Source organism: Apodemus sylvaticus, chromosome 4 (genome assembly GCF_947179515.1).
Source record: "Apodemus sylvaticus chromosome 4, mApoSyl1.1, whole genome shotgun sequence".
In the NCBI taxonomy this organism is placed as follows: domain Eukaryota; kingdom Metazoa; phylum Chordata; class Mammalia; order Rodentia; family Muridae; genus Apodemus; species Apodemus sylvaticus.
Genome location: NC_067475.1, coordinates 8,881,164 through 8,902,130, shown reverse-complemented (window position 1 = coordinate 8,902,130; position 20,967 = coordinate 8,881,164). Strand labels below are relative to the sequence as shown.

Below are 20,967 nucleotides of genomic sequence, written 5' to 3'. Positions count from 1 at the left end.
TTTCAGGAAAAAAACGTCAAGATGGTCAGGATACTACGGCCAAATGACCAAGGCAGTCACCCCATATGAGTTAACAGTTTTAAATGTCACTCTGGGTAGCCAATTGCGGTTGTCCAACCCAGGCAGCCGCCTAGACTTCCCCGCCAAAATGTACATAAAAATTGTGTTTTGTGAGCTCAGGGTCTCCTCTTGCCTGCGTGCTGAGGGGCCCCAATGCGCACTGGAACAATGAACCTCTTGCAGTTTGCAGTGATCCCGGTCTCTGTGGTCTTTTGAGTGAGGGTCTTCCGATGGACTCTTACACTGAGACTCAACTGAGTTCCAGAGAAAGGTACGGTGGCACAGCACCCCAGCCAGCCAGGGGAATTCCTGCATGGGAACTTAGTAAGTTAAGTGGAGAGATTTCAGGTCTCTGAGTCAGAGAGTTTGCTAGGCTGAGAACAACAGGTCGGCCTATCTGCCATGCTGGCGGTAGCGTGGATTACCTTTAAAATATTTCACGCAACGTAACTAATTCAAGACTCACATTCTACTAATGAACCAACCAACAAGTGATAATCTGTTAGACTTGTGTTTTTTTTAAGAACACATGGGCTTATACACGCTGGCGCACATGCTCTTGGTATCATGTGGTAGATACTAGATGAGTTTGCACAAAGTACTATACTTCAGAAACCATCGTTTTGTAATGTAAATGTCTCCCTTCTTCGCCACCTTGCCTCAAGGGCTCTGGCACCAACACCCCAGCAGTCCCCACACCCTCCCTCCGCCTCATGCTGTACTCAGGCCTTGTTTATTTGACCATTTAACACACTCGTTTGTCAAGAAAGAATTCAATGACTGGCTACACACCTTGCTGAAAGCTAAATTATATAAAGTTCTAACCCCCTCCCCAAGCTTCTAGAATGCACCAGATGGTAAGTCCCACTACCCCACAGTGCACCTGAGAAACATTAAAGGAGTCAGCAAGTCAAGAAAGGCCCCTCCTACATAGACGCTCAGCCTTCTTGAGGCCTGCTCTTGCCAGCCTTTCCCTGTGTGAATTTCAAGTTCACATTTCACTCTATGAGACATGTGTTTATAACCCATTACTGGGCATGTTGGGTTTTTTTTGGCCTCAAGGCTTCTACTCCCAAAGTATATACATGTTCTAATGGACAGTTCTTCTATGCCTTGTTCCCTTGGCTTTTACACACTTACCTTCCATCTAGGATATCTGTCTCCTTCATAAGGCTGCTCTCTGCTACATCTTTATATAAAATGAGGGCTTATCACCTGCACAGATAGTCTTTATAACACCAATAGCAAGGTTATGGTCTTATAGTCACTGTGGAGACTATCTTCAACCGTTTCACTCTCTCTCAAGCAATAATGGCCATGCCTTGTTTTTCTCTGGGTTATATGCAGAAAAACCCACCTGACATTTCTATCTGCTATCCAGTCACAGCTACCCTGGTTGTTACTCAAATTCCATTCTCTGTATCTACCTCTGTCTTTGCCCATCAGTTTCCTTTAGTAGTCAGCCTCTAGATCTTCCTTAAAACTCTCCATCTTTCCTCAACCCCATCAACATGTGGTGAGGCAGTCAGAAGAGCCGGCCTCAGATTCATGAAAGGAAGACAGCTGGCTTTCTTCTTTAAAAGACAGGAGAGCCCTTTGAAGACTTCAGCACTTGGGATATAGTAGGTCACATGCCTTGACCGGATAGCACAGTGAAGCTGGCTCTGGAGGCATGGGTGCTGGTGAGCCCGCCTTAGGGCATGAGAGCAAGAAGGTTGACCTTGCCTCCTGCTGATGGCAGCACTGGGTGGCCTAACTGGAGCAGTGCTGGGGAGCTTGCCATGGTGGTGTGCAAAAGGGGTAGCCAGTGTACTGACCAGCTTAGCTGCCACCCAGGTCCAGATTCAGAGCTCTGAGGTGGCTCACCCCGAAATATACATCATCTGCAAATGGTTGGGATGCATGAAAGGGACACTCCTGCAGTTCTAAAGCTGCAGGATCTCCATGGCACAGGGCAGCAATGGGATGACAGGAGCCCTGTTGAGGGTCCAATGTGAATGGTATTACAAAAGCTAGAGATCTCAAACCAAACCAATGACTAATTGCAATGAACATTTGCAAATGAAGATGTGTGGGCACTAAGGGACACTGTGACGTACTAGAATTTCTATATGAGATGTTTCCTATGCTTTGTTGTTTGTTTATGTGTTTTATATCTTGGGGCATGGGGAGGTTGCAAGGGTGAATGGTGGATATGAAGAGAGGGGGAGAACTTGGGTGCATGATGTGAAACTCAAAAGTTAAAAAAAAAACCAACCCAAAACCTCTATATCTTAATGGTCTTATGGTTCTTGAATATTCACAAGAGTATGGCTTTCCTTAAAACATTATGTTAATAAACACCATTTCCTCATGCCTATCCTGAAGGAATTCTTGTCCTCTTAGTAACCCAGAAGAAATAGTAATCTGGTCAAAAGCAAGTGAGACTGTCAGGATATAAAAATCTATTGAACCAAAACATATTTTTAAAGGAAAATTAAGGGACCAGAGAGATTTCTCATCCATTAAGAATGTATACTGCCTTTGCAAAGGACACTTTCAGTTCCCTGCACAGACATCAGATGGTTCATGACCCCTGTTTCAGTTGCAGGGGGATCTGACACCCCTTTTCTCCATATACACTTGTACTCATGTGCACATACCCGCACAGATATACACATGTGCACATAATTAAAAAGATAGTAACATATTAAAAACATTTTAAACTAAAAGATTGAAGAGTTATGAAGATTTACAAAAACAGCTGAAAAGAATATTTTAATATTTATTTTTCTTTAACAATATTTCTGACTTTGACAGCTACCAGGGGGACTTCAGAACCATTTGGAAGACTTGTATGACAACTCTCCTTGATGACTAGTAGATTTGATCTCTCAATAGTTCTACTTTGAGCACACAGCTATGATGTTTTGGGATTCAGTCGACTAAGAGTATACATGGAAGGACCCATGGCTCCAGCTGTATATGTAGCAGAGGATGGCCTTGTTGTGCATAAATGGGAAGAGAGGCCCTTGGTCCTGGGAAGGCTTGATGTCCCAGTGTAGGAGAATGCCAGGGTGGTGAGGTAGGAGTGGGTGGGTGGATGAGGGAGCACCCTCATAGAAGCAGGAGGAGGGAAGATGGGATAGGGAGTTTCCAGTGGAGAAACTGGGAGAGGGGATAACTTGAAATGTAAATAAATAAAATATCCAATAAATAAAAATTTATAAAAATTAAAATCAAGCATGGAACCATTCAGGAAGAGACTTTATTTTCTGAAATTAAAACATTACTATAATTAATGAAGTTGTTAACAAATATTGGCTCTTTCCAATTTATTTAAATTTGTTTAGAGACATTCATGCTTTCAGCCAGAGACAAGCAAAGCCCTCCCCACTCTTTATTTCCTTGTCCTTTCTCCCATATCTCATTCTCCGTGTCTTCCTATCCATTGGAGTAGAGGATCCAAGTAAATATCATCGTTAGAGAAAGTGGCCCAGAGCAGATATCATGAGGATCCTCAATGCTTACTAGACCTTGTTAAGAGCTCTGAGACTACAAGGAAAATCGAGCCCTGTTTCTCAAGAACTCATTCTCTACTTGGAATAGCAGATCTCCACATCATTTTGTAACTGCTGTGCAATCAACTAGGGCGCAGAGAGTTGCATAATGTGGCGGAGAAGCAAAAGCAATGCGCTTGATTTGCCTGAGAAGCTTGAGAAAGACACATGTAGATGTGCACACGTGTCAGATGGTCCGTGAGCCCGTTTCAGTCCCAGGTGGGTCTCCTCTCACACATAAAGCTATAGGTGCTGTGGTCATATGGAAGCCCATTTGTCCTAGGGCATCTTTCTTCTCTGCAGTTCTCAGGGTTCGCCTTCATTTTCGATGTCTGACTCATTGAATGAGCCATCAGCTGATGCTGTCAAAAACAGAACAGCAAACATTAACAAAGGCTTTCAGCAGAGCACCTCTCCTTGGGGCAGTCAGGCTTGAGCTAAAATCAGGGACACTACTGTCACAGGAGCATCTGCCAATCCTCAGATTGCTCCAAAACAAGACAAGCAAAAGAAGAAATTAGCACATATTACAATACATGCCAGGGTTTGGGAAACGGGCCCCAAATACCCCACTGAACTATAGCTGAGGGTTTCCCAAAGACGTGCTTTAGAAAGGAGCCAGGGTACCAGAGTGCTGGAGAGGCAAGTCCGCGAAGGCGTCATCCGCGGCCCTCAGCATCTGCCTGAGTGCAGCCAAGATCAAAACATCCTTCATAGGCTCCAACCTTAGCTCCGAAGCGTAATTGCTGACCATCAAGATATTACCTATAGGAACATTTAGCATGTGCCGGACATTCTGAACCTGTGGGAAATGTATTTAAGATTGTTTTATGTAAAAATATATTTATGAAGCATACATATGTTTACATATGAAGTATATCATGCTAAAAAATTAACTGAATATTAAGTACAATTAATGGTAAAAACTGAAATGGTAATGGCTTGATCAATCCTCTTCATAATACAATTATAACATGGATAATTATGGTTGTAAAGCAACAGATAACCTGGACTGAACAGAGAATCAGTCCAATTGTTTGTACTAATGAGGACTGAACTCAAGGCCTCAAACACGCTTGCATGTACCCTCTCATTAAGCTATGTCTACATCCCCATGTTGCTTTTTATTTTGAAACATAGTCTTGAATTTACTCTGCAGACCGAAACAGGCCTTAAACTTGCAATCCTCTGATATCAGCTTCTGAGCATCAGACTTGCAGAACTGAACCCACCTTGGCCTAATTCTCATTTCACATATGAATAATCATGTGCATGTGCACACACACACATATGCACACACAAACACATACACATACATGCATGCACACACAAACACACGCACATACATGCATGCACACACAAACACACGCACATACATGCATGCACACACACACACACATACATGCATGCACTCACAAACATTAAGCTTGGGGAGAGAAAGAAGACAGTGAGCGAGAACATAGCTGTGAGTTTATCCCCATATCATCTGGTTATAAGCACCACGTTTTACCTCATTTAAAGAAGTCACACTTTCTGTCATGTTCACAAAATTGTCATCAAGAACTTCATCACAGTCTTTCACATTTGTAAGCAAGGCTACATGTCCTACACCTGAATCAAACAGATGCATTATTATAGGAATGTGCCAAGTGACTTTTTAAATGCATGTACAAACACTGTTCTTTGTAACATGATTTGAAAAGTTGGATGTAAAATATTCCCAATAATCTCAGTATGGAGCAAGATCTTCCAAAGGTTGCTTCATTCCAAAAAGAGAACTTACTTTGAAGTATATCTAAACTCACACCGTAAATCTAAAAACTTGATAGGCTTTTTGAAAATTCTTATTTTCTAATCTTTTTTTACAGTACAGACTTTATCCCATTCCCTGTCTACCATCTGACTCTTCCATATCCCACACCTCTGCCCTCCACCCCACCCCACCCTACCCCCATCTCCAAGAGGATGTCCCCACCCCACCCCTAGCCCACCAGATCTCCCCACTCCCTGGGGGCCCAAGTCTCTCAAAGGTTAGGTGCATCTTCTCTGACTGAGTCCAGACCTGGCAGTCCTCTGCTGTATATGTGTTGGGGGCCTCATATAGCTGGTGTATGCTGCCTGGTTGGTGGTTCAGGGTCTGAGAGATCCTACTTTTAAAATGAGAACTATAACTACTGAACCACTGAACTAAAGAGTCGATTAGGTAAGGCAAATTAAGACTATGATAATATGTTTCTAAATATCTACTACAGACATTAATTTTTAATAATGACAATAATACCAAATATTAGAAATAATATAGAAAACCTGGATTGATCATATAGTCCTAATTGGAATGTAACATGGAGTAATTTCTCTGAGTAGCATTTTAGTAATTTTTTTAAATTAATATATACTTTCTTCATGACATGGAAGTCTTACCCTTAGGGAACTATGCTCCCTAAAAAGTTAAAGCACTAATGTTCAGAAACATTTTTGTTACAATATTTAAATTAATATTGAAATATTTAGACAATGGGTAAACACATCCTGGTATACCTATACCAGGGAATATTACTCAACAGCCAAAGAGTAAGCAGTCACTACATAGAAGGTCTGACACCATGAACTTGAAAGGGTGTTAGTTAGGCCAAGTTAAAACAGCCATTCTCAAAATGTTGTCTATGAATTATCCTATTTATCTACTATTCTCAAGTGAAGGTGTAACCATAAAGATGTGGTCACAGATATTTAAGGATGGTGAATAGTTAGAGTATAATTATCTTTGTGGAGATGAGATGATTCTGTATCCTGGGTTGTAGACAAAGCTATGCATTCATGAATTGCTATGTATAATTAAAACAGTATATCAGTGCCATCTTCCTGATTTTAGTCCTTTTAGCTAGTTCCTGTGAAAAGGTGAGTCCTTTTAAAAACCACAAGAGGATTATACAAATGAAACCTATAGACAGCCTAGGCCTTCAATTCTGAAGGCTAACATATGTCTATTAGGCAAGTTTTTCAATGATCCCTTCTGCGCTTGCCACCAACTTGGGGCTCAGGACATTGGCCAAAGTTGCAGAACATGCGCCTCTTTACTACTTTCTCTGTTACTTCCTAGGAAATTGTAATCATTTCAAAACTTTCAACGTTTATACAATGAGACTTACCACAGTCTACCACATCTTTGCGAATCTTCTTCAGCTTTGCCACCATTTTATCTGAGAGTGTATTAACAGAGTTGATGTCTAAGACAAAGGCCACGCAGTGAATCCTGTCCTTCAGAGGTGGAGTGGCGGCGTAAGTGTGGTGTTTCAGTTTAAATGGTGCACAGGGGTTGAACTGTACAGAAACAGAAGTGGAGACTCGCGTTGCAGAGCCTCTTTCCCCAACTTCTTCCCTGGTTGCTCAGTTAAAGCCTCTTCCCAGCTTGTTTCTCACTGCCAAGATCTCACCAGAGTTTTCTCAGAGACAAATGGCTTTGCTGTTATAGTAAAAATGTTAACTAACCACTGTAATGGTTAAAGGAAAAGGCAAAGAATACTTTTAAAATCTAACTCAAATCTCCAATATCCAGAAGCAAATACCATTAAGATTCACTAGGCATCTTCAAAGGTTCCTCTTTGAGAATTTTGCATGCTTAACTGGACTCATGCATTCAAGAGGCAGTCAGAGAGGAGAGAATGAATAACAGTTAAACTTAAAGACTGGGATTCCTTCTTATTTTTCAAGGCAAAATAGGATAAAGTCAAATAAAAGAAATATCAAGTTCCAAGTTAGTGTGCTTACCACAAACAAGATAGATTGCAAAACATAGCAAACATTGAAGAATGTACTCTCTCTCTCTCTCTCTCTCTCTCTCTCTCTCTCTGTGTGTGTGTGTGTGTGTGTGTGTGTGTGTGTGTGTGTGTGTGTATTGATGGAATGAGTTGACTGTTTCCTTGCTATCAAACCTGAGGGCCTTAGTGACATGACTCTCCCCATCTTTCTGCTTTATTCCCTCCTGTAACTGTAATTCCTTGACCTAACTAGACTGTGAGTCTCTCAGAAATAATGCCTGTGCTTTTAATTAACTATGTATTTTTTCAGTGATTCTTTTCATGTCTAGAACAAATTATATTTTTAAGAAACAGATTTTGAATGGTGAATGATCACATAATCAAGCAAGCTTTTCAATGGAGCTCAACTGAGAGGGAAGACAAAGGACCAGTGGCTGGAAATGGAAGCCAATTCTCAGCTGAAAGTAAGGTGCTAAATTGTTAACTCTATGAGCGCTTACAATGGATTGATATTCTCAGATGTCCTAGGACACAGGCTGTGATATTTTTACATTTCATATGTTTAAAATCCAAGGCTTATACAAGTCATTATGTAACTTCTTTCATGGTTACTCATTTATGCAGATCCTGGCATGAGATAGCATTGCCCCACTCTTATGGAATACTCCAGCAGAGGGTAGATAATTATTCTAATATCTTCTCTACACTTAAACATACACAAAATTAAACTACCACTGGTTTTACTACTTAAATGACTTCTTCACTCATGGTTGGCATTATGAAAAGAACCATGTAAACAGAACAATCCTGTGAACCTCTCCTGGAATTTTGATAAGTCAAATCCTGCCATTTAGTTTTATTTCTCAATGGCATAGAACATGAGGGCACACACACACACACACAGAGAGAGAGAGAGAGAGAGAGAGAGACATATATGTATATGTATGTGTATGTGTATACATATATACACATACATGTATATGTACATGTATATTAGTGTTAGAATCATATGTGGCAGCCCAAATGGTCTTGTAGGGTGAAAAACAATGAGAAAATTTAAAGTGTCTTGGAGTGGAGGACATCTTACCTGATATCTGTCTGGTACAAAGCCTTTTAGGATGTGAGGAATGTCATCCACACACAGCCCCACGTCTTCCCTCTCCTCCAGCCCCATTGAATCACACAGCATAAATGGGAGTGTTTCCCCACTTTTTCCATCTTTAATAGAATAAACTCTGTACTGTAAAAAAAAATACCATGTTAAAGTATATTTGTTAGCATTCAAGACAAGAGAAAAAGGGGGAAATTGTTGGTGTTTTAATATAGTGAGTGGCCTGGAACCAGCATGATCCTCCTACCTCAGCCTTAGAGCACTGAGGTTAAGGCATGAGTAACCATATCAAGCTGTGTAGTCACAGTTCTTCCACACGCGGTACAGGAGATGCTCTACACTGCACTCTATTAGAAATTTCAAAACCCATCTATAACATCACCACAGTTCAGACATTGAAGCATTTCAGTTAATGCTTAATAGATTTGATTTATTTTATAGCATCTTGCCTTGACTTAGCAGACTATGCTGACATGTTGAATAAATCTACATCAAGAAACAAAATGTGGATTGCATTGAATCTGTAGATTGCTTTTGGCAAGATGAACATTTTTACTATATTAATCCTGCCAATCCATGAGCATGGGAGATCTTTCCATCTTCTGAGGTCTTCTTTGATATCTTTCTTCAGAGACTTGAAGTTCTTGTTGTACATATCTTTTACTTGCTTGATTAGAGTCACACCAAGATATTTCATATTATTTAGGACTGTTATGAGTGGGTATCATTTCCCCAATTTCTTTCTCAGCCCATTTATCCTTTTAGTATAGGAAGGCTACTGATTTGTTTGAGTTAATTTTATATCCAGCTATTTTGGTTCAACTGACTGTCAGCATGTAGAAGATTGCAAATTGATCCATTCTAATCTCCCTGTACAAAGCTCAAGTCCAAGTAGATCAAGGACCTCCACATAAAACCAGATACACTGAATCTAATAGAAGAGAAAGTGGGGAAGAGCCTTGAGCACATGGGCACAGGAGAAAATTTACTGAACAGAACACTAATTGCTTATGCGCTAAGATCAAGAATTGACAAATGGGACCTCATAAAATTGCAAAGCTTCTGTAAGGCAAAGGACACTGTCAATAGGATAAAATTGAAGCCAACAGATTTGGAAAAGATCATTACCAATCCTACATCTGATAGAGGACTTATATCCAATATACACAAAGAACTTGAGAAGTTAAACTCAAGAGAACCAAATAACCCTATTTAAAATGGGGAACAGAGCTAAACAGAGAATTCTCAACTGAGGACAATTGAATGGCCAAGAAGCACCTTAAGAAATGTTCAACATCCTTAGTTATCAGGGAGATGCAAATCAAAATGACCCTAAGATTCCACCTCACACAAGTCAGAATGGCTAAGATCAAAAACTAAGGTGACAGCAGATGTTGGCGAGGATGTGGAGAAAGAAGAACACTCCTCCACTGTTGGTAGGATTGCAAGCTGGTATAACCACTCTGGAAATCAGTCTTGTGGTTCCTCAGAAAATTGGACATCGTACTTACTACCTGAGGACCAAACTCTACCACTCATAGGCATATATCCAGAAGATGCTCCAACATATAACAAGGACACATGTTCCACTGTGTTTGTAGCAGCCTTATTTATAATAACCAGAATCTGGAAACAACCCAGACGTCCCTCAACAGAGGAATGGATACAGAAAATGTGGTACATTTACATACATGGAATACTAGTCAGTTATTAAAAACAATGACTTCATGAAATTTGCAGGCAAATGGATGGATCTAGAAAATATCCTAATGAGGTAACTCAGTCACAAAATAACACACATGGTATGCATTCACTAATAAGATGGGAACTGGGGGTAGCAACCAGAAAGGTCAAGATGCCAGGAAAGCAAGAGCCTCCCAGGACTTCACATGGGGATGACATTAGCTAAATACCCCAAAAGTGGAGGGAGAACCTGTTGAGACCATATCCAGAAGTTAGACGTGGCTCCTGGTTAAGGGATGGGGCCATCCACCTATCTCCATAATTTTAACCCAGAATTGCTCCTGTCTAAAGGAAATACAGGGACAAAGAGTAGAGCAGATACTGAAGGAAAGGCCATCCAGAGACTGTTCCACCTGGGGACCCATCCCACATGCAGACACCAAATCCAGATGCTATTGCTGAGGCCAAGAAATGCTTACTGACAGGAGCCTGATACAGCTGTCTCCTGAGAGGCTCTGCCAGATCCCGACCAATACAGACTCCAATGCTCACAGCCAACCATCAAACTGAGCACAGGTACCACAATAGAGAAGTTAGGGAAAGGACTGAAGGAGCTGAAGGGGCCTTATCTGACATCAGTGGGAGGAGAAGCCCTCAGTCCTATGAAGGTTCAATGCCCCAGTGTAGAGGAAGGCTGGGGTGGTGTGGGAAGAGTGTGTGTATGGGGGGGGGGGGGGTGGGCATCCTCATAGAAACAGGGTAAGGGAGAATGGAATAGGGGCTTTGTAGAGGGGAAAGGGGATAGCATTTGAAATTTAAGTAAATAAAATATCCAATTTTTTTAAAAAAGAAAGAAACAAGATGCAATTTGTGAAAGTGTTATAAATGTTCTGAGTTCTTAAGTATACAACCAATGGCAAAGAGATGCTATAGTCTTATAGTGTATTTGCCAAGAAGTACAAAAAGGTGTTTTTAATGTAACTAATTCTTGATTCTGTAAAAACAAAAGGTTTCTCTGGATATTATTGAATAGAGATAATTCTGATACAATGTTTTTTTCTATTCACTTAACATCTAATTATATATTATGAAGAAGGTTATGTGTAAGAAAAAATTACAAAGAAATAGACAAATACATTCAGTATAACCTGCAAATCGCAAACTTTTACAAACTCGTAGGTAACTTACCTGCTTGGTGATGCTGCTTTCCTCAGATCCCACAATGGCCTGGCGAGTTAGGCGGCCTTGGAAAGCAGACTTCACTGAGTTGACAAAACTGGACTTTCCTGAACCTACTGGGCCCACCAAGAGAATACGAACTTCTGAAGTCAAGTCCTCATAAGGCCTGTAGTCTCTGAGAGCAGAGAGTAATTTTCCTCGGTGCCTGTTTGGAATGCAGAAATTAAATACAACAGCAGTTCTTCCTCAAAGCTCTATAATTACCTTAGAACTCCCATTTCTTCCATTTTAGGGATAGGTATAGCTACATGCTTCTTTTGATAGTAGTTTTATAATGTACTAAGTATAACACTATAAACACCCCAGGTTATATATTTTATACTTAGATATGTTGCATTTACATAGCAGAATGAAATCTTAACCTGTAACAAGCCATTTCAACATTAGAACACAAATTTTGGAGGATATTAAAACTGAAGGTAAGTGATTATTCGGAATGAAATATATTAAAGGGAAATAAAAATACACTTGCATCTATAAATTAGGGGTGTGGTTTTTTAATTAACTGGACTATTGTGTGTCAACAACTATTATCATTCCAAGTAATATGATTTTTTTTATCTTTCCCATTAGTTTGTTGTCAGCACTTAATGCAATTACTCTCAATAAAATGAGTAACAGGTGTCAAAACCTAACTTACTGTTCAGCAGTCATCACCTTCTTTATGAAGCTGAAATTTTTCTTAATGCCTACAGAAAATAAGCACATCATAGTAAACTCCCTGATTTGTTTGGCTGTCTGTGGTCAAGTCTCCCCCCCACCCCCCACCTCCCACCCCCCCACCCCCCAACCCCCACCCCCCAACCCCCCACTCCCCCACTCCCCAACTGCTGCCTCAAACGGGGCTGGTCTGCTTGTTTAATCCTGGTTTTTTCAACTGAGAGCTCAGGTTGGCAACATCCTGAGAAGAGGAGAAAAGACAGAGCTCTGCAATTATATAATGGGTTCACCCTCCTGATCTCTCTGCTATGTCCTTCTGTCCCTTCAGCTTCCCTCTCCTCTCTCCTGTCTTAACTTCATCTCCAGCCCTGTCTTTCTGTTTTATGGGAATAAGAGATGGTTTATTCTGGAGTCTTTTTGAGTTACCATGACCAGGGAACACAAGATTTATGGTACCCCAAATTCCTTGTTCCGGTGTGGAAGCATTCTTACAACATTTTTACAGTTTTACAGAACAAGGAAAGATATAAGTGAATGCACATTTAAAATGTGTTTGTTTGTGGGTACAGCAGAGGAGCAGATGCAGCAAGACTGCCGCTGTCTTCACACATGCACATCTTAAATCTCTTTGCTCACAGTAGTTGTAGCCCTGGGTCCTCAGTGCACAACAGGCTCATCATCACCTTGCCCTTACACACCAACAGTAATGCATAAACTACAAACGCTAGGACCAAACGTAGAAGCAGATTATCCTTTTGTACATACCATCAACTCGAAAAATTTCACATTCCACTGTTTGAGGCTTATGTTTAGGAATGAGTTCTAGTTCTTTCATTATTGTGTCATCTACAACAAGACTGCAGCCTCTAAGTGGAGTCACAAAGAGTGACGAACCACTGTTTAAGAAAATCATCTGATCTTTAGAATCAACTGCTACTTGGGTGTTCAAAAATAAAGCTGATATTCCAGAGCTATTATTCTTTTTTAATGAAAACCAAGCACAATTACACAGCTTTTCAGAGTCTGAACTGGGAAAATCCTCCAGCATAAAAACACCTAGAACAACATCTTCCTCCAGGTGAAATACTGTCAATGTGGATCCCTGAAGAGAACATTTCTTAGTCATCTCAAGAAGGCAATTGTTATGAACGCTAGACTGATAAAGAAGAGTCAAAGATGCATCCCCAAGCAGCTTTTCCAGAATCTTTTCCTCGATCCATGTCAATCTGGATGTCACTCCCATGTTCCTGTTACTGACAGAAAGACAAATAAAAGTTGAGTGACTAGCAAAATATAGCAGTCGAAAGTACAAGCTTCTGTTTGGTTCCAGTGAGTTCTATTGACCTCTGACCCAATAAACACACATTAGGAATTTGAAGCCAGTAATATAATATATAGAAATGGAGGAATAACAATCATATATATGATGATATTATAAAATTTTTAAATGATAAATAGCATTAAATGTTAGCATTGGGCTGGGAATAAAGGCACATTCCTTTAATCCCAGCACTCAGGAGGTAGAGGTATGTAGATGACTGTGAGTGTAAGGCCAATCTGATCTACATACACAGTGCTTTCCAATCCACCCTAATCTATATAGACAGTGTATTCCAGTCTAGTCAGAATTACACAGGGAAAGCTTGTCTATAAATAAATAAATAAATAATAAAATTTAACATTTGTTGACAGTAAATTGCAGACTAGAGAAAAATACACAATAAAAATTAGTAATCAAATATTTTGTCTATGATTTGTGGATCACATAGTATCTACTGCTGAGATAACCTTTTATACATTGTGTATATTTAATTGCTAATTCTTGAGGGGCAGAGAGTGAATACCAGCTGGAAGGATTTGGTATTTTTCCTATGGCTTATCACCTGCCTTAGTATTTTGGAAATATCCATCTTCCTTCACCTTCTGATTGACTTAGTGGAGATCTGATGGCCAATAGCTGGGCAGGAAGCAGAAGGCAGGAATTTTGGGCAGAGAGAGGGTCTCTGGGCAAAGAAGCAGATTTCAGAGATTTTCCAGGGACACAGAGGAGGAAGGAATGAGTGGAAAGGCATAAACTAGGAACAGTCAGGGTTAATTCATACAAGCTAGCTGAGAGTCTGCCCAGAGACAGTGCCTAAGCTTTTATAAATTATAGTCTTCATGTCCTTGTTTTTATAGCTGGAGGTTTCATAGAAAGTCCTGTAATACTCTACCCTGGTTACTTGGTCACCATAGCAATCACAACAGTTATAGACAGTATCTGTTGAGGTTTGAGTGTGGATCACTCATGTTGGGAGCTTTGCCCTTAATACGATAATGACTGATAGAACAATATAGAGATAGGACCTAGTGAGAAACAACTGCTTCAATTTAGAAGTTTGCCCTTGAAAGAAACTAAAGTATTTCTCATAGCACTCTCATCATATTTCATGAGAAAATCGTTATAAAAGCCTAAGACTGTCTAGATTCTGGCTTCTGGTTTGGCCAGGTGATATCTTCCACAGATATATGGTACCACCACAGCACAATTCTCCTTGAAGTGGTACAAACAAGAAAACAGGTACCTTAGCTGGACAACATAGCTTTCAGATATCTAGAACTGTGCTGCAAATGAACCTGTTTCCTTTATGAAGTTAGCTGGTCTGAGATATTTTAATATAGTAACAAAAAAGATGCTAATTCTATATCTAAACAAATGAACATGAATGCATGTCATTAAAACATTTTTACCACTCATAGACTATGATTTGTCCAGCCATAAATTAAAGGACCAAGATGAAAATATACTTAAAAGAAATAGTTCACAAAGCAAATAGCAGAAATAGGAAGAGAGGCAACAGATACGTAAATCCAACAGTGACCCCTAAGTTCACAGCCATCATACTAGTTACTAAAAAAATAAAAATTATATAAACTGTTTTTAAATATTAAAAATACTTCACAGACAATAAATAATTATATTATTATCTAAGATTCAGAGGAGTCAGCACAAAAGGTCACTTTAACATTTAGAATAACTCTTCCCTGAGTTGTATGTATTAACTTCAGGGAGGTACCCGAGAGTCTGGGAGGTGCTTCAGTGAGAAAAGTATTTGCCATGCAAGTACAAGCATCAGAATCCAAATTCTCAAACCTAATGTAAAGCCAGGCACAGTAGTACTTATCTATAAAACCAGCATTCCTAGTGCTGAAAGGTATCCAAAATGGGAAAATCCACTAAAGCTTGTGGGTGAAGCTGGTAAAAGCATGTGGGCTGGGTAGCCTGCTAAATGCAGCAGTGCACAAGAAGTGCATTTCTTCAAACAAAATGGAAGGGAAGTCCAGACACAACAGCTTGTACTCTGAACTCCACAAATGCTATGGTATATATGCACCTGCACATACAAAGACACACACATGTACCATGTGTTGAAATTCTGAGGAGATCCAGAGAAGACATATGAACAGACTATAGGCATGCAGGATTCTCTTTATCTTTCAATAGCTTTAATCTTGTTGCATTCAGATAAATGGGATTTATAGTGTGGGTTGTTGCATGGCATTCTAATTACTGGATTTCTGAAATAAGACACTAAAGATATAAACTATAAAGGAAGATCAAATTGACTTTGTAAACAGATAATTGTCCTATAACAAGAGACAGTAAACACTAGTATAGGGAATTATAATGATATTCTACAAAGCTATCCTACAGAGGAATAATCAAAACCACAAACCACTCAGTAAAAAGTTGCCCAAGAATGTGAAGAGTCAATTCAAAGAGGCAGCGGCAAGCACAGAGAGATAGGCATTCTGTAACATGACACTGTGCCTCATACATCTCACACAGGAATAAATGTCCGTCAGTGCCAGCAGCTGGCCCAGATACTGAGATTCTAAATCATTAGTATTGGAGGCTGGATAGACGGCTCAACAATTAAGAGAACTTGCTACGTTTCTGGAGAACCAGGGTTCAGTTCCTAGCTCCCTCACAACGACCTGAAACTCCCATTTCTAGGGGCTGGTGCCTCTTCTGTCCTCTACTGTATGTATGGGGTACACACATGAACATTTAGGAATACATTCATAAACATAATATAAATAAATACTTTAAACAAAATGGTTGTGATTGTCCTTATGACCACATAGAGTTCAGTAGAAAGCACAGTCAGGCCTGCATTGTTAATGAATACATGCATTGATCAGTCAGTCACATTTTAGCACATCTTCACAGGAAATCAACATCAAATGAGCAGTTGGCATGAATGGATTAGCTCTATTTTTTATAAACATGGGTAAAGGTCAAATAATTTTCTTTTAATTTAAAAAGCAAACTATGCATGAAAAGCTAAGTCTGGTGTCATCTCTACAAAGCATTAACATAAAGCAATATCAGAGATTGCACTCATACACACAGAAGATGCACAGAAGTAAGCAAGCCAATGATGTGTGCAGACATCTGTGAGAGAAGGAGAGAAGAGAACAGAGGAGAGACTCAGAGATGGCTTCTACTTTCCAAGGAATGCTTTTCTTCCAAAGGGAATCTGACTAAATGAAGCAAATCACAGTTGAAACGCGATAGGAATAGGGGAGACTGTTCAAGAGCTCACTCTCCCTGATGTTAGCGTGTCCATTTTCATCACACAAAGAGCAGAAGGGAGAGCGGTTTGGTCGCCCTGCCAGCTTCACCCTGGAGATCACAGAGGGAACTAGGCAGATCTGGAGCCCAGTGGGAATTCTTACCTGCTGCTGAGACCTGGAGCACCTGAACTAGAGGGTGAATTAAGTACCTCGAGAGCTCTTTTCTTCTGGGTTGTGGAGCAGTTGGAGGATCGAAAGCTCTGTGTCTATCTTAGGTTTCAGAGTCACAAAAAATGAAAAGAAACCAAACTGAAACTCATAATAGGAAATGATCTGATATGTGTTTAGGTGGCTGCACGCCAAATTAATTGCCCTTAAACTTAACTTTCGTTTTCCTCACCAGAAGAAACAGGATGAGAAAGAGAAATCCAAGCAGAAAATAAAATTATCCTTGAGTCTGACCACATGCAGGCATGTGTAAAATGGCAATGACTCATGGAAACTTACCTCGAAAAGCCCTTCCTACAAGGTTGCCTATGTCCTTGGCCCTGACTCGCTAATGCTTTAATTGTTCTTCCTAGAGCAGCCCCATGCATGTTAGTAACTCTGCTTCTTGGAGTCAAAAAAAAAAAAAAAAACTGAAAACATCAAGCAAATTAGAAGTTAAGTTGTGGGCTTAGATTTTTCAAAACCTACTTTAACAAGGGTTCTCCCCGCTTCTAGCCCACCATCCAAAAGTAGGGGAGAAAAGATGGTCAATAGAACAAGGGGATGTAGATCTTTGGGGATGTAGAAGTAGTTCTCTGGGATGAATTCAATCATTGCTGTCAGGATACCAGGAGTCTAGTTTAGTAGTTCCAGGAAACCAACAGTTCAGTTCAAAAGTGTCCCAAACACAAACCAGCAATGGGTCAGGATCCAGCAGAAACATGCTGCCTGTACAAGCACCCACCACCGTCCACTGAGTTCCACTTATACTCTTTCCAAATATTACATCTCCTCTCATCAGCCTGCTTCAGCAAAACAGCACATGAGTGTGCATCACGTGACAACCAGAAATTTCCCCTTCATCAGGTGCACAGATGGGGTAACTTGAGCTTAGATTCCCTCCTTTGGCACAAGAGCATGATGGTCCTGCTCTTTCTGACTCCATGCAACACCTCACACTCCCTCTTCCTGTTCACTCATTCACATGCCAGCCCTGCTCTAGACCTGGGGAGAAAGAAGCTGAACTAGACAACTAGAAGTTAGGTTACAGTGTGCTCGGGGAGATAGACAAATATTCAGGCAGATACACACATGACAGTTGCTAAGGAACGAACAGAAGAGAAGGTAGATTTCAGAGATCTAAGAGTACTGTGGCCTCAATCAATCGGGGCCATTTGTGAAAGGCCTCCCTGCAAATCAGACTTTAGGCTGAGGCATGGAGCGAAGGAAGGTAAGTTAAATGAGAGGCAGAAGTCCTTCTCTGCGCCTTCCAAGCAAATGTGTCAGTGTGTCTAGAACAGAATGTGATTAGAGGGCTTGTGGCTACATAGAACAGTAGCTTTCCCTACATCCTATAAAACAGCAGTGCTAATACAAAATGACTCCTGTCTATGCAACTAAGAGCCCCATCCATCCTTGATATGTGTTTTGCCTTGTCTTATTGTAACTTGTTATGTTGTGTTCAGTTGATATTCCTGGGAGGCCTGTTCTCTCAAGGGAAATGCAAGAGTGGACCTGGGAAGAGGGCAGTGGAGCTGGAGCTTAGGGGAATGGAGATAATCTGTGCTCAGGAGGTAATGTATGAGAGAAGAATAAATATTTTTTAAGTCACTATCTATTTAGAACAAACCAGGAGATACAGATGACTGTCATAGTCAGGACTTCTATTAGTGTGATGAAACACCATGATCAAAAGTCTGTTGGGTAAGAAAGGGTTTATTTGACTAACATTTACACATCATAGTCTATCATTAAAGGAAGTTGGGACAGGGACTCTAACAGGACAGGAACCCAAAGGCAGGAGCTGATGCAGAGGCCATGGAGGAGTCCTGCTTACTGGCTTGTTCCTCATGGCTTGCTCAGCCTGCTTTCTTATAGAATGCAGGACCATCAGACCAGGGTAGCAGCACCCAAGATCAGCTGGGCCCTCCCCATTGATCACAAATTAAGACAATGCCCTATATCTGGATCTCATGAGCATTTTCTTAGTTTAGGTTTCCTCTAGCTTGTGTCAAGTTGACATAAGACTCACCAAGACACTGATTAATAACTGACTTAAGCAAATATGAGCTTAATCAGGTACAAACATGAACACAAGAACATATAAAGTACCTGAGAAAGCAGGTCCATGAGCTTAGCAAACACACCAGATCCCCCATGACACAACTGCTGCATCTGCCCTGTATAAAAGAAAGGCTGTCCAACACTAGGATTTGGAGGCACCTAACTGGCCATTCCTCAGAGTGCACTATGAGAATGACTAACAACGATCCCCTGAGCTCAGTATGTCCTCTCCACATGGTTAGGCCCACTTGAAACATCTGCACCTTGAGCCAACTCTGCTCTTTGTACCAGCTCTGCCTGTGAAGCTCATTGCCTGACCCTTCTGTGACTTCATTGCTTATGTAAATATCTTATCCAAGCACCTGCATCTGTATTGGCTCTCTAGGAAGACTTTTGAGAACTTCTCTTTTTAACCCTTCTTTAGTGCCACACCCACCCCAGTAGAATCTGTGTGACAAGTTCCACACAGGCATTAGATTTCAAAAGAAGTGTGACGGGTCATAGTGTTGCCTGAACAGGGACCCGAAGTACGGTCAACTACCGGGCGGCGGAAGAGAAATCCCGGGAAAAGGAATGAAGGACCCCACATATCGCATCGCTCATGCGTCGCTGGAGGGGCAGGTAAGTGGCCGAACAATTGTCGTCCGATTGTCATGGGGAAACAATTATTAAAAGAGGCTAAAGAGGCTTGGTTCATAGGAGAAATCAAGCAATCATTCAGGGAGAGAGGACTAAGAGTTAAGAAAAAAGATTTAATTAAGTTCTTTTGTTTTGTCATGAAAAAATGTCCTTGGTTGGTTTTAAGTGGACCTGACATTCACCCGCTAACGTGGAATAGGGTTGGTAAAGAAATTAATAAGATTTTGAAAACAGGTACAGATGAACCAATGTCTGATACATTCTTTAGTTACTGGGGGCTCATTCAGAGTGCGAACGAGGACCCTGCTGAATATTGCCTCCTCCCTTTGTCTCGGGCAGCTTCTGTGACCTTGCTTTCCCCTAAAAAGAACTCTCCAAAACCTTCCTCGGTCGTTATAGACAGGTCTGAGTGCCTGCCATCGCTCCTGTAACTTCTCTTTATCCTCTGCTCCTGAGGGACCCCCATCCCTTGCTGATATGCCATTAAGTTAAGAGACCCCCCCCCCCCCGGAGAAAGCCAACTTGGAGGAGAAAAGCTGCAGAGAGCAAGTAGCCCTCTTAAAGGAGCTACGAGGGACAAATGGTCACTCTAACTTCAAGATTTATTTCAAAGTTAAATGCCTAGAAAAAGCCAGAGCCAAAACAAGCCCCTCCACGTGGCCCGCCACCCTATACCCAGCGATAGGCATGTAGCACGGCTCCTCTCAGCCAGGTTCCTCAGACCTTTACTGGGTCCAGGCAATCACTAGAGATTGTCCTATACTCAGCCTTAAAATAAGTGGTAAAAGCTTTGAGGGCATCTTAGACTCAGGTGCCAATTCTACTGTGATCTCGCAAAGTGCTTGGCCCCAACCCCCCACCCAACCCCCGCTTGGCCTTTGCAAGCCTCTCTGACCCATCTGCAGGGGATTAGACAATCAAACAATACTCTCCAGAGCTCACAGTTGCTGACTTGGGAGGACAGTGGGGGAAATACGGGCTCTACTCAGCCCTTTGTGGTCCCTGGTCTGCCTGTTAACCTCTGGGGAAGAGACATTCTCTCTCAAATGAAAGTCCTTATGTGTGGTCCCAATGAGGTTATTGCTCAACAATGCTCTCCCAGGGCTATCTCCCTGGACAGGGACTAGGCAAAAATGGACAGGGGAGACCCATGCAGGTAGAAGTCAGAGACTGCTGCTGAGGCGGCCAGCGAGAAGCCTCTCACGGGCAGAATGTAAGACCTGGACTGCAGAGAAATTCCTGGACTCTCCTTCCCTCTCCACAGGTGTGTGTGTTCAACTAGGCATCCTCCTTCCCCCTTGTTAAATCTTAAACAAGAGAAAAAGCAGGTTTCAGAAAAGCAGTTTTTCCATGTGTAGGACACGGTATCAAAAAAAAAAAATATATGGTTGGAAGCTATTTCAAAACTTTCCTGGTGAGGACAAAAAAAGGGGGGTGGGGACATCCT

At 41.2% G+C, this 20,967-nt stretch overlaps 1 protein-coding gene across 1 annotated transcript; it reads right to left on the bottom strand.

Annotated features, from left to right (window-relative positions):
- Positions 1-3,287: 3,287 nt before the first annotated feature.
- On the bottom strand, positions 3,288-16,953 carry LOC127682563 (interferon-induced protein 44-like). The gene is made up of 9 exons (XM_052178952.1): positions 16,773-16,953; positions 12,816-13,303; positions 12,031-12,079; positions 11,340-11,535; positions 8,445-8,597; positions 6,749-6,920; positions 5,110-5,210; positions 4,227-4,401; positions 3,288-3,961 (listed from the first exon to the last, which is right to left on the bottom strand). Exons 2-9 carry the CDS (start codon positions 13,291-13,293, stop codon positions 3,906-3,908), a joined length of 1,380 nt encoding a protein of 459 aa, XP_052034912.1. The 5' UTR covers positions 13,294-13,303; positions 16,773-16,953; the 3' UTR covers positions 3,288-3,905.
- Between the last annotated feature and the right edge of the window lie 4,014 nt (positions 16,954-20,967).